This window comes from Scyliorhinus canicula, chromosome 16, assembly GCF_902713615.1.
Source record: "Scyliorhinus canicula chromosome 16, sScyCan1.1, whole genome shotgun sequence".
Taxonomy (NCBI): Eukaryota; Metazoa; Chordata; class Chondrichthyes; order Carcharhiniformes; family Scyliorhinidae; genus Scyliorhinus; species Scyliorhinus canicula.
The window spans coordinates 21,258,217-21,272,935 of record NC_052161.1 but is presented as its reverse complement, the minus strand read 5'-3'; the positions used below and the strand labels follow the sequence as shown (position 1 = coordinate 21,272,935).

General features: G+C 51.0%; 1 protein-coding gene across 1 annotated transcript in view; it reads right to left on the bottom strand.

Annotated features, from left to right (window-relative positions):
- Positions 1-2,647, bottom strand: part of pdzd8 (PDZ domain containing 8) — a 239,125-nt gene extending 236,478 nt beyond the window's left edge. The window contains exon 1 of the mRNA XM_038821436.1: positions 1,657-2,647. Coding sequence (XP_038677364.1) covers positions 1,657-2,456 — 800 coding nt within the window. The 5' untranslated portion in view covers positions 2,457-2,647. The remainder of the gene's footprint in view (positions 1-1,656) is intronic.
- Between the last annotated feature and the right edge of the window lie 12,072 nt (positions 2,648-14,719).

Here is a 14,719-nt window from a genome sequence, read left to right as displayed (position 1 = left end):
AGTACAGTGGGTGTAGCTACACCTCAAGCACTGCAGCGGTTCTTGAGTCCTTGTCTTTTGGTATGCTCTGTACAGTTTGGTAAATTACTCCCTCTCTCTTCTGCCATGTCCTGTATCCGTGTGTCCTTTCCCAGTTGTCTGCGCTACTCGTTTGAGTGCCTGTCCACCGATGTGGGGCTGCCATTCGGCAGGGCTTTGGTCTGTCTTTTTCCGGTGGTGTGTGCTGCTCATTTGGGCGCCTTTCCACCGACGTGGGGATACCATTGTGGGGAGGAGGGGGAGGGAGAAGTGGCCGTAAGCTGGTGGCCTGTTTAAAGGAACTGTGTTTTGGAATTAATTGTGGCTCCTTCGTGGGAGAGGAGCAGTTTTCCCTCTCTCTCTCTCTCTCACACACACACAGAGTGCCCTATATCGGTCCTTTTCTGGTGGTCTGTGCTGCTCGTTGAGCACCTTCCCGCCAATATGGGGCTGCCATTGGGGACAGGGAGTGGTTGTGTGTGTGCGCGCTGATGGTTTTGTATCTTGTAACTGCTTTTGACATGTCATGGTTCTTTTTTGACCATGCTGTTTCTGCATGTTGCTGTATTGTTGAGTTATTGAATAAACTAAAATACTACTCAGCACTACGTTCTGAAGGGCAACATGGGATGGGCAATAATGCTGGTCTAACCAGCGACGCCCAGCCCCTCCCGATCTCTTCCCCCCCCACCTCTCCCGACCTCTTCCATCCTCCCGACCTCTCCCATCCACGCCCCCAACCACTTCCATCTCCACACCCCCTGACCTCTACCACTCCCACAGACCCTGACCTCTACCACTCTCACAGACCCTGACCTCGCTCCCCGCCCCCCCCCCCCCCCCCTCAACTAGGTAAAGAAATCTATCATTTCTATCTGGTCTGGCCTACAATGTTAGAACACTTAACTCCCCTCAGAGATGCATTAATAAGCAATTCAGTTCAAGGGCAATTTTGAGTGCGCAACAAATAAGACCATAAGACATGGAAGCAGAATTAGGCCACTTGGCCCATCGAGTCCGCTCCGCCATTCAATGCTGGCCCACATTCCAAAGAATAAAAGAGATGACAAAGCAGCCCATTTGATTATCACCCCATCCACCACCATTCACTCCTATCTACAACATGCATGGTCAAGGCTCCTTTGACAGCACCGTCCAAACCAGTGACCTCTGCCTCCTCGAATGACAAGGGCAGCAGATGCTGGCAACACAACCTCTTCTGCATGTTCCCCAGGTCATACACCATCCTGACTTGGAACAATATCGCCGTTCCTTCACTGTCAATGAGTCAATGTACTGGTGCTCTCTTCCAAATCGCACGACGGGCATATGTATATGGACTGCAGATCAAGAAGGTGGCTCGCCGCCACCACCTTCTCAAGGGCAATCCTCATGGGCAATAAATGCTGGTCTAGTCAGCAACACTCAAGTTCCACGAATAAATTGGAAAATCCCAGAACACACCAGCTTGGGGGGAAAAAACACCATCTGTAATTTAACACTTGTGCCAAGAGATGACTAAGGAGTGCATGCAGCATGATGCGGTAAGGCTCCATTAATTTTGATTTGGGGACTGCAGAAAGTTACAGCTAGACTAGCCATAGATAGGGTGTAAGCGGCCGGCCACTGACTTTTTACCTGATTTTGTAGTTGGGTAAAGTGTGTTTCCGCTTGATGACCCTCTTGAGCTGGTTGACGATGATGGAGGTGAGCTGGGGCATGGGCCGGCCCTCGAACTGCGACCTCACCTCGAAGTCGATTAACGGCTCGTCCATGAAGGCGAAGGACCAGTGGGTGAAAGGGCGGCGGGTGAACTGCAGCCTGAGGCGGCCCGCCACCCTCCTCATCTTGACGAAGAGGTAGGCCGACTTGCCGAACACCAGGTCCACGTCGATGGCCAGGTGGAAGCCGCCGTTGTACTCCAGCTCCAGCTCGAAGTTGAGCTCGTCGGGCACCCCGGAGGCGGGGGCCGGGGCCTCCTCCTCCTGAGGCCCGGGCACCAGGGGCTGCAGCAGCCGGGCGCTCTTGAAGACGGGCAGCGCGTTGCCCAGGGAGATGTCCCGCAGGCTGAGCCCCTCCAGCAGGCGGCCCGCTGTCTTGGTCTGCAGCAACTCCTCGAACTCCACTTTGATCTTCTTGGTCAGCCAGTGCCGGACGATGGGGGTGTCCCGGAGCTCCCGAAAGAGAAACAGGAAGATGGCGTTGAGGAAGTGGCAGCTCTCGGACCTGCCGCCGGACACTGGACAACCCGAGTCCGGAGAGGCCGGAGGCTCCTTCCCGCCGCTGAAATAGTCTCTGAGGGAGGCCTCCACCACCGGCTTGACGTACTGCACATGGCGGGGCACCGGCTCGGCTTTATTGCGGTACAGCAGCAAAAGCTGCAGCAGCAGCACGCTCACGGCCCCAACCAGAGCGGACAGTAGAATTAAATAAATCATCCTCCCCGCCGCCTAATTCTCCATTCGCTTCACCTCCCTCTGCATCCTCCCCTCCCTGCGGTACTCAGGGCTCCGTGTTGACAGGAGCCATTCCCCAGCCGGCTGACCAGCAGCACAATGAAAGCAGCCGCCGCTCCGCCCGGGCCCGGCGTCACCGCGCCGCACAGCACAGCAGCCGCAAACAGGGCGGCCGCTCCGCCCACTCCCCCGAACCCCGCCCACTCCACTCCCCCGAACCCCGCCCACTCCACTCCCCCGAACCCCGCCCACTCCACTCCCCCGAACCCCGCCCACTCCACTCCCCCAGCTCCCGCCCACTCCCCCGGACCCCGCCCACTCCCCCGGACCCGCCCACTCCCCCAGCTCCCTCCCACTCCCCCAGCTCCCGTACCCCCTCCCTCCACTCCTGCCCCCATGGCCCCTGCCCACCTCCCATGCCCCTGCCCACCTCCCATGCCCCCTGCACCCCCTCCAATTCCTCCTGCCCCCCTCCCATTCCAACTGCCCACCCATTCCCCCTGCCCACCCTCCCATTCCCCCACCTCCCTCCCATTCCCTCTGCCCCCTCCAGCTTCGCCCCCCCATTCCCTCTGCCCCCCATTCTCCCTGCCCCCTCCCATTCCCCCTGCCCTCCTCCCATTCCCCCTACACCCGCTCCCATTCCCCCGCCTCCCTCCCATTCCCTCTGCACCCCCAGCCTCGCCCCCATTCCCCCTGCCCCCCATTCCCCCTGCCCCCATTCTCCCTGCCCCCTCCCCTTCCCCTCCCTCCCATTTCCCCCTGCCCTCCTGCCATTCCCACCGGCCCCCCTCCCATTCCCCTCTGCCCCCTCCCATCCCCCCTCCCATTCCCCACTGCCCCCTCCCTTTCCCCCTGCCTCCCTCCCATTCCCCCTGCCCTCCTCCCATCCGCCACCCCCTCCCATTCCCCCACCCCCTCCCATTCCCCTGCCCCGTTCCCCCTGCACCCATTCCCCCACCCCCTCCCATTCCCCCTGCCCCCTCCCATTCCCCCTACCCCCCTCCCATGCCCACTGCCCCCTCCCATTCCCCTTGCCGCCCTCCCATTCCACCTGCCACTCCCACCCATTCCCCCTGCCCCCCTCCTATTCCCCTGCCCCATTCCCCCTACCCCCTCCCATGCCTGCTGCCCCCTTTCCATGCCTCCTGCCCCTCCCATTTCCCCTGCCAGACATGCCCCCTCCCATGCCCCCTGTCTCCCCTCCCACGCCCCCTGCCCCCTCCCATGCCCGCTGCCGCCTTCCCATGCCCCCTGCCCCATCCCATTTCCCATGCCCCCTGCCCTGTCCCATTTCCCCTGCCCCCGCTGGCCCTCCCCTGCTACCACCCCCCACCCCCCTCCTCACTCCCACTCCCCAGCGCCCCACTCCCCGGCCCCCCCCACTCCTACACCCTATGTCCTTCTACATCCTCTTCGCCCATGCCCCCTACTTCCTCCACGCCCTCCAACATACACCCCCTTATTCTCCAACCTACACCACCTTATTCTCCAACCTACACCCCCTTATGCTCCAACCTACACCCCTACCCTCCAACCCTCGCCACCTAACCTACGACCTACACCCCATACCCTCCAACCTACATCTCCTACCCTCCATCCTACACCCCCTTGCCCTCCAACCTACATCCCCTACCCTCCAACCTACTACCCCTGCCCTCCAACCTACACGCCCTACCTCCAACCTACACCTTGCCCTCCAACCTACACTCCCTACCCTCCAACCTACACCCCTACCCTCCAACCTACACTCCCTACCCTCCAACCTACACCCCCTACCCTCCAACCTACACCCCCGTGCCGTCCAATCTACACACCCTACCCTCCAACCTACACCCCTACCCTCTAACCTACGACCTACACCCCATACCCTCCAACCTACATCTCCTACCCTCCAACCTACACCCCCTTGCCCTCCAACCTACACCCCCTACCCTCGAACCTACACCCCTACCCTCCAAACTACACTCCTACCCTCCATCCTACATCTCTTACCCTCCAACCTACACCACTTGCCCTCCAACCTACACCCCTACCCTCCAAACTACACTCCTACCCTCCATCCTACATCTCTTACCCTCCAACCTACACCCACTTGCCCTCCAACCTGCACCCCCATGCCGTCCAATCTACACCCCTACCCTCCAACCGACACCCACTGCCCTCTAACCTACACCCCTACCCTCCAACCTACACCCCCTTGCCCTCCAACCTACACCCCCTACCCTCCAACCTACACCCCCTACCCTCCAATCTACACCCCTACCCTCCATCCTACACCCCTACCCTCCAACCTACACCCCTACCCTCCGACCTACACCCCTACCCTCCATCCTACACCCCTACCCTCCATCCTACATTTCCTACCCTCCAACCTACACTCCCTACCCTCCATCCTACACCCCTACCCTCCAACCTACACCCCTACCCTCCATCCTACATCTCCTACCCTCCAACCTACACCCCCTTGCCCTCCAACCTACACCCCCTACCCTCCAACCTACACCCCCTACCCTCCAACCTACACCCCCTTGCCCTCCAACCTACACCCCTTACCCTCCAACCTACACTCCCTACCCTCCAACCTACACCCCCTTGCCCTCCAACCAACACCACCTACCCTCCAAACTACACCCCTACCCTCCAACCTATACCCCCTACCCACCAAACTACACCCCTGCCCTCCAACCTACACCCCCTACCCTCCAACCTACCGTCCAATCTACCCTACCCTCCAACCTACACCCCTACCCCTACCCCCCCCCCCCATTCCCAGCCCCCCACATACCCCTTCTCCAGACCACCCCCCCCCCCCCCCACACACACACACGCACACCCCTTGTCCCGACGCCCACACTGACCTGACACCCACCCCCTACCCACACACCACCCAATCAGGAAAAGGTGGGAGAAAAAAGTGAACAGATTCTCTTCGCTATAGTGAGCAGCGCCGGATTGTGAACGGTCTGAGGGGCAGTGGCAATGTTCCATCCCGCACTGTACAGCGCTGTAATTTTCTAACATGGCCACTCGTGAATAAGCTCTATCTGCAGCAGCGTGCGGACTGCAGCTTGTCCTCTACAGCCACTCCCCAGCTATTGAACTCCAACAGGCAGCTTTCCGCAAAAACAAAGCGGTCATTGCAGAATGCACTTTGGGGGTTAACGAGAGCGAAGGCAACGGGTCAATAAATGCCCCGGTGCTTCAATTTATATTTCCAGAAACTTCTTTCTGTCTTAAGAATATAGACTTTCAAACTTCATATAAACACACCGCATTTGCAACGAGACTTAATCATCTAGACAACGACATTCCAAATCTAGACGACATTCCGACATTTAGAAAGGGGCTGGTTTAGCACAGGGCTAAATCGCTGACTTTGAAAGCAGACCAAGGCAGGCCAGCAACACGGTTCAATTCCCGTACCAGCCTCCCCGAACAGGTGCCGGATTTTCACAGTAACTTCATTTGAAGCCTACTTGTGACAATAAGCAAATTTCATTTCATTTTCATTCCAAATTGTAAACGGTCGGGAAATTGCCTCGGTGTCCTTCAGTCCATGGAGTGGAACCTTCAACCAGGTTTCCTGTCATCATTATCTCGTGGCCTAAAAGACAATTATAGAGAGAATATAGGTATTACATCCCCAAGGAGGTTATCAAAGAGACGTTAACTTTTGTTTTCACAGGACGTGGACATTGCTGACCAGACCAGCATTTCTTACCCATTCCTAATTGCCCTTGAGAAGTTAATGTCGGTACCCCTTTGTGAAACATTGCAGCCGATGTGGTATCGGTGCACCCACAATGTTGTTAGAAAAGGAGTTTCAGAATTTAGACCCAGCCACAGTGATTGAAGAGTGAAATAGAACCCCCCCCCCCCCCCCCCACCCCCCCCCCCCAAAGAAGCTGTGTGACTTGGGGCAGAACTTTTAAATTGTGATTTTTCCCATAGGAGCATAGGAATCAGGAGCAGAAGTAGGCAATTCAGTCTTTACTCCTGCTGCTTCTAGATGGTAGAGGTTGCAGGTTCGAAATGTGCTGCTGCATGGACTGCTTCAGTATCTGGGAAGTCATGAGTGGTGCTGTACATTGTGCATCATCAACAAACATCTCCACTTCTCACTTTATGACGGAGGGGAGATCATTGATGAAGTAACTGAAGGTGATTGGACTGAGGTACTCCTACCACAATGACTTGGGACTGAGCTGATCGACTTCCAACTACCATGACCATCTTCCTTTGTGACAGGTATCACTCCAAGTAGCCGAGAGTTTCCCCTGATTCCCATTGACTTCAGATTTGGTAGGGTTTTTGATGCTACACTCGGCTAAATGCTGCCTTGATGTCAAGGGCAGTCATTGCCACCTCACCTCTGGAATTCAGCTATTTTGTTTATTTGGACAAAGGCTGTAATAAGATCAGGAGCTGAGTGGCCCTGATGGAACCTGATTGACAATCATTGAGCAAGTTATTATTGTTTAACAGGGCTCCCATCTGCAACAACCATAGGTTCAAACCAGCACTGACCGACGCCACCTTCAAAAGGTGGAGGCAGGACGGGGGGACACTGACAGTCAGGGACCTATACACGGACGACAGGATCGCAACACTGGACGAACTGACAGAGAAATTTCAGCTAGCTGGGGGGAACGAGCTACGGTACCTGCAGCTCAAAAACTTCCTACGAAAGGAGACAAGGACGTACCCACAACCGCCACGACAGACACTACTGGAAGACCTACTGGACGCAAGTATCCTAGAGAAAGGGAACTGTAGTGACATGTATGACCGACTGGTAGATAGGGACGACACCGTACTGGACGCAACAAGGAGGAAATGGGAGGACGACCTGGGGATGGAGATCGGGTGGGGACTCTGGAGCGAAGCACTGCATAGGGTCAACTCCACCTCCACGTGCGCAAGGCTCAGCCTGACGCAACTAAAAGTGGTACATAGAGCCCACTTAACAAGAACCCGTATGAGTAGGTTCTTCCCGGAGGTGGAAGACAGATGTGAACGGTGCCAAAGAGGCCCGGCCAACCACGCCCACATGTTCTGGTCTTGCCCCAGACTCGTGGAGTACTGGACAGCCTTCTTCGAGGTAATGTCCAAAGTGGTGGGAGTGAGGGTGGAGCCATGCCCGATAGTGGCGGTCTTCGGGGTTTCAGAACAGCCAGATCTATTCCTGGGGAGGAGGGCGGATGCCCTTGCCTTTGCCTCCCTGATCGCCCGCCGTAGAATCCTGTTTGGCTGGCGGTCAGCAGCACCGCCCAGAGCTGCGGACTGGCTGTCCGACCTCTCGGAATCTCTCCAAATGGAGAAAATCAAATTTGCCATCTGAGGGTCGGACGACGGCTTCCACAGAACGTGGGAGCCATTCATGCAACTGTTCCGGGACCTATTTGTGGCCAATGTACAAGAGGAAGAATAGTCGGGGGAAGGTAGCGGGAGGGGGGGGGGGGGGCTACAGGTTCGTTACGGGGGTTCGATGGCTAGCTAAGGCCCAAAACCAAGCTAAATAAACATGTTGAGGGGGGGGGGGGGGGGCGCAGTTACTACTACGAAGATGCTTACCTGTAAATATGTATGTCAATTTTTGCGTGTTTGTTTTTGTTTGTTTTTTTTTGTTTGTTTCTCTCTCCTAACAATTTGTAATTTGTTCAATATAAAATACGAAAACTGAATAAAAACATTTATAAAAAAAAAAAAAGTTATTATTGTTTAAGTGCCCCTTGATAGTACTATCGACCACACCTTCTAGTACTTTCAGCCATTTCTTGATATCACGCAGAGTGAACTGAATTAGCTGAAGACTGGCATATTGCTAAGATTGAAATGCTCTCTTTTAGAGAAAAATTTATTTCTGTTTCTCCCCTTACAAATGCACTTGAGTAAATGTCCATGAGCCCCACCACTTAACACAATATAATGTGACTCACTGCAGCTCTCAGCATTCAATCAATTCAACCAGATAATCAGTCACTTTAATCTCTTAATTTAAAAACAATAGTTATTCATCTAACATATTTACCTGGGACCTATGAATGCTTACTTGTCTTGGTTTTGAACAGTGCTATAATGTCGAGGTTCTGTTGTGCCATTGGTCTGGCATTTATCCTATAAATAACATGGATATTGTTCACTCGATTATAATCAAACTTTATAATGAATCCTTTAATGAGAACACTCTTCTTCAAAAAAATGTTTATTTGAAGGAGAATAATGCCTTTCCGAACCCTGATGTTGCTCGTATGCATGTGCTCATGGCAACAAATGGTCTCTGGAACAAACAAGCAGATGGCAGTCAGGAACTATGGAACTGTATCCAGCAGGAGGAACCAATTTTGGGAAAGGGGGTGGTTCATGGCTTTATTTATTTCCAGCCCATTTCATATACTCCCCATTTTGCTCATCGTAAGAGCTCTTTGGTTTATGTCAGTTTGTTCATGTCAGAAACAACATCATTTGCCATCTGTTGAATCTGCTTTTCTAATAGTCTAATTGCACCTTCAGAGACGGAGTTGTATGATTTCTTCATAGGAGCAATGACATTAGTGCATACTTTGCATTGCTTACCGAAGTGAATCATTTAATTATATTTTAAACATTCTTTTCTCGTGTCTTTTTACCCAGCTTGGAAACTGTAGTTTTCCACTGCGATTATTTTAAACCAGTGTTACAGCAACTTGAAAGAGGGGATAGAAGAAACAAAGTCGAAGCTTAAACATTACTAATTAGAGAGCGTGCTATAGTCCCTGATTATGCTGAGCATAATTTTACTTCCTCTTTAAAAGTACATTTTTCTCAGCTTTGCTTTGTTCACATACCTGTTACGGTTGTGGTTGAAAGTAGGATATTATAAGGTTACCAGCTGCCAGTGTATAGATACCATAGATCTCATGTAAGACAACATGAATAGATTTCTTTCGCGGAATCTTGGTTTCACATGGTGTCTTAACACATCTCGTAGAAATGTTTCAAAGTGTTTCACATACAACACATTGCTTTGAAGTGGAAGAGCTGTTCTATTGATAATCACAGCAATTAATTTGCACAGGGTAAGGTCCCACCAAAAACAGATATAAGTTGATCTGATTTTTGGTGGTCTTGGTGAGGGAGCAATGTTTGGGTGAATTCTGTGAGGACGGGTTCCATGATCTTCAAATAGTGCCGTAGGATATTTAACATCTTTAGCATCCTCTGAATCACCAGAACGGATTTTTGACTAACACGGAAGTCAAAGGTTATCAAGGGTATGCAGAATGTGGAGTTGAGACCACAACCAGATCAGCTATGATCTTATCACAGCAGGCTCAAGGGACCAAATGGCCTACCTGGCTCCTAATTTGTATGTAACAGGGAATTAGAGTCTCCGTTGAACATCTCATTTGATAATGCAGAGTTTCCTCTGAAGACAGAACCAACAATCTGCCCATGAAGAAGTAGGAATACTATAGCTGAACTAAACTAACTTTAAGATAAATGTTCATTTATACATTTAACAGTGAAGTATGTATCGCCTCAATTTCTAAAATTTTCCTTGTTCCTTCCAGCCCTTTCAATGGGGATGGCGGTGATGTAGTGGTATTGTCACTGGATTAGTAACCCAGATACCCAGAGTATGCCCTGGGGACCCAGGTTCAAATTCCGCCACTGCAGATGGTGAAATTTGAATTCAATGAAAATCTGGAATGAAAAGCCCAGAGATGACCATGAAACCATTGCAGATTGTCGTAAAAAACATCTTGTTCACTAATGTCCTTTAGGGAAGGAAATCTGTCATCCTTACCCGGTCTGCCCCCACTCCAGACCCACAGCAATATGGTTGACTCTTAACTGCCCCCTCAGGGGCAATTAGGGATGGCAATAAAGGCTAGCACAGCCTGCGACACCCAGATCTCCTGAAAGAATTTTTTTTAAATCCCATTTTGCTGTCATATTTGTGTCATAATTTTCAAATTCTAATGCGTTTTATATAACTTATTTGAGCCAGCATCAAACATTAACTCTTTTTTAAAAAAATGTTTTACTTTTCCAATTAAGGGGTAATTTAGCATAGCCAATCCACCTACCCTGCATATCTTTTTGGATTGTGGGGGTGAAACATGGTGAGAATGTGCAAATGCCACATGGACAGTGACCAGGGGCCAGGATCGAAGCTGGGTCCTCGGTGCCATGAGGCAGCACTGCTAACCGCTTTGCCACAATGCTGTCCGTCAAACAGTAACTCTAATATCTGCTTCAACATGTCTATGATTAAGAACAGGATCTTGAATATTAATTAATGTTTTACTCATTGTCAGAGTCCAAGTTACAAATCTTCCGAAGCTGGAGATGGTGGGCGCGATTCTCCACTCCCCAGGCCGGGTGGGAGAATCGCGGGAGGGACGAGCAACCTGCCGTTCCCGACCTGTTCACGCCGGCGGCAACCACACCTGGTCACTGCCGGCATGAACATGGCACAAAAGGTGAGTTTGGGGCCTGTGGGGGGGCGGAGAGGGGATCGAGCACCACGGCCGTGCTCGGGAGGGGACCGGCCTGCGATCAGTGCCCACCAAACGTCGGGCTGGTCCAAGGGACGCACTCTTTCCCCTCCACCGCCCCGCAAGATTATGCCTCCACAGCGGAGGGGAAGACGGCAACCACGCATGCGCGGCTGACGTCATTAGGTGCCGGCGGCTGCGTCATTCTCGGCGCACCGCCTTGACGCCAGCGTCAAGGCCTGGCAGCCGGGATTTACGGAACGCCGGGGGGGGGGGGGAATAGGGGGAGAGGAGCGGTCTCCGACGCCGTGGTGAAACACTCCGGGTTTCACCACGGTGTCGGGCGTTGCGGAGAATTCCGCCCGGTAAGTTGGGGCAATTGGCTACAAATGAAATAGCTACATTCTGAAATGTAAAACCTTCAGTTAGTTTTAAGGAAAGAACAGTTTCACACATTTTCTTGAAACTCCTACTTCCAGAACACACAAATGTAATATTTGCAGACAGTAAGTACTGTTTCTTGTTCAATTCTGGAATGATTGATGTAGCAATTGTGATGCAGTATGGACAGAAAATTACATGTATTCTGATTGTAGTTTACTTTAATTATTGTCTATCTCTTTTCTTGGTGGTTCTTCTTTTATAGTCCATCTCTACTAACAGCGATATGTTTTGCTATTGGCATTTTTTTTGCCTTTCTGTACACCTGACTATAATATTTTACCAGTACATCCCCAGAATGGTGCAAAGAAAACATGGGGGGGAGGGGGCGATCGAATGGCCTCGTTGCGCCCGACCTGGTGACGTGACAACGCCATTAAATCTCGTGAGAAGCCTCTCGCGATATTAATGACGCTCAGAACACTTTGTGAGATCTACTGAGATCTCGCGAGACTTTGTGATCTGGATCTCGCCCTCACTGGGACAGAACCAGATTAAAATATTTAAGTGAGCCATTAGGCTTATTTAAATATGTTGCTGCCTGATTCTCCTGAGGCCCGGGAATGAACACCTACGCCTGGGAGACCTCGCCATGGTGTTGTTTAGCACTGGTCCACACAAACATGGACGAGGCGCAATGGCACCTGGGGGGGAGAGGGGGTCTCCCAGGCCATCGGTGGCCTCTGGGTGGTCGAACTCTGGGCAGGGTGGTATCCTGGCACTCCCATCGGCACCAGGGTGTCTTGGCACTGCCAGTCTGGCACATTGGTGCTGCCATCAGGACAGCCTAGCAGTGCTACCTTGGCCAGGGAACAGCCAGGCTGCCAATGCCAAGATGCCCAGATGTCAGGTTGCCCATGCCAGGGATTGGCTCAGGGCGTGCCCTGCCTTTAAGAGGGTGTGGGGGGGGGGGTTCTTGAAGACCCCCTAAAAGGTAATTTGGGAAGTGGGTTGGGGGGTCCAGATTGGATGTCCGTGGGGGGGGTTGAATGATCAGGATGGCACTTTAAAATGGCACCCGGATCTCTTCCTACACTGAGGAGAAGTGATGTAAGTGCGGCCTCGGCTGGGCGTTCCCAACCAAGACCAGAAAAAGCAATAGAGTTCTGTTTGATAACGAGGTGGTTCTCAGCACTGCATGCACTGAGAAACACCCCACTATACACACACCTCTTTCTGGCTTGTTAAATTGCACCAGTGGGGTACATCTTTTTTGGACTGTTAAATGACCTTGAATAATTGGAATCATTCATAATGTTCATTTAAAATAACTTTATCAATAAGATGTCTATTTTCATATCGAAAATTTAAGGCCTCACAATTTGAGGCTAGGCCTCACGGTAGCATGGTGGTTAGCATCAATGCTTCACAGCTCCAGGGTCCCAGGTTCGATTCCCGGCTGGGTCACTGTCTGTGTGGAGTCTGCACATCCTCCCCGTGTGTGCGTGGGTTTCCTCCGGGTGCTCCGGTTTCCTCCCACAGTCCAAAGATGTGCGGGTTAGGTGGATTGGCCATGCTAAATTGCCCGTAGTGTAAGGTTAATGGGGGGATTGTTGGGTTACGGGTATAAGGGTTACGTGGGTTTAAGTGGGGTGATCATTGCTCGGCACAACATCGAGGGCCGAAGGGCCTGTTCTGTGCTGTACTGTTCTATGTTCTATGTTCTATAATTTATTTACACAGGCATACATGGCATGACTTGTTAATCCTGTGAGCTCCTTTTCTCACTTCAGCTGAAACACCAAAAACAATTCCAAATGTTTCTTTACTGCTGCCAACTTACTGGTTTCAGTATATCACAGCAAAAATGCTAACGGTCTCAGGGACATTGTTGTGTCAAAACTGAAAACACCTGCACAGTTGCCTCTGCTGCCTTTAGCACCTGCCTCACTTTACATAACCCTCAGCAGCAGGACTCCCTTCTTTCCTCCTGTCATTTCTCCTCATCTTCTCTTTCCCATTTAGTACATCTCCTGCTCCTGGCTACTTCAATATCATTGTTGCCACTCCTACTCACCAGGTAGTTCTCTTTCCATTTGGTTCTGCCATCACTAACCTCCAACCTTCATCTTCTTTCCAATACCCTGGAGTCACTATTCACAACTATACTTCTGCTTTTCCATCTCTCTTTTCACTAATTGTCCAATCTAGCTCCCATTTTGACGACAACATTTAAAGGGTTCAAGTCAAATCCATAATCAGCATTCCGTTCAGTTTTGACTGTAGCTCATTGTCCATCCTCATCATTTTTGACCTTTCAGATAATCCAGTGATTCTCTTATGCAACTCATTGGCACAGTCCTTTCTTAGTTCTGTTGTACCTATTGCAACAAAAAAAAAGCATTATATTGCATACAATGTATCCCTGATTCTACCTTTGGTCACATTCCCTTCAGAATTCATATGTGCGCCCTTGGTAACATCATCTGAGAGCATGTTATCAACTTTACATCTCCAATTCCTCCATTGATTAAGAAGGTAGCTGCAACAATGTATTGTTGCCTGACTGTCATTAAGCTTCCTACAAGCCAAAGTTTTCACTGCAGTGAGAGTTGAAGCTATTTCCTTACCCTTCTATCAGTATCTATTATGCTTCTGGCTTTACTCCATTACTTCCATAGTTTTCTATACAATATTACCAGCCTCTATCTTGGCTCAACTGTAACATTGATAAAACTGCTCTTTTTTACACCTCACAATTGAACGTCTCCAATGATCAGTGAGCCCCTGCCCCGTTTCCTGTGTTTTCACATTAAAACTCACCAAAACCACTTGGCACAGAATCTCACTCACACAAAGACCTGCATAAAGTGCCTTGACATCATAAGAATATAAGAAATAGGAGCAGGAGAAGTCCATATGGCCCATTGATTGCATGCTCCATCCAGCATTCAATGTGATCATGGCTGATCTTGCACTTCAACTCCACTTTCTCAGCTCCTTTGATTCCCTGAGACAAAAACGTTGTCTATCTCAGCATTTAATGGAGAATCTACGACCCTTAGGGATAGGGAATTCTAAAGATTCACATCCCTCTGAGTGAAGAACTTTATCCTCATTTCACCCTTAAATGATTGGCCCCTTAACCTGAAACTGCGCTCCCTTGTTCTAGATTCCCCAGCCAGTGGAAACAACTTCACTATCAACCCTGTCAAGTCCTTTCATTTTCTTGAATGTTTCAATGCGATCACATTTCATCCTTCTGAACTCCAGAGAAAATGGACCCAATTTGCTCAGCCTCTCATCATAGGACAGTTGCCTCTTCACAGGAACCAATCTAGTGAACCTTTGCCCACTGCCTCCAATGCAAATATATCC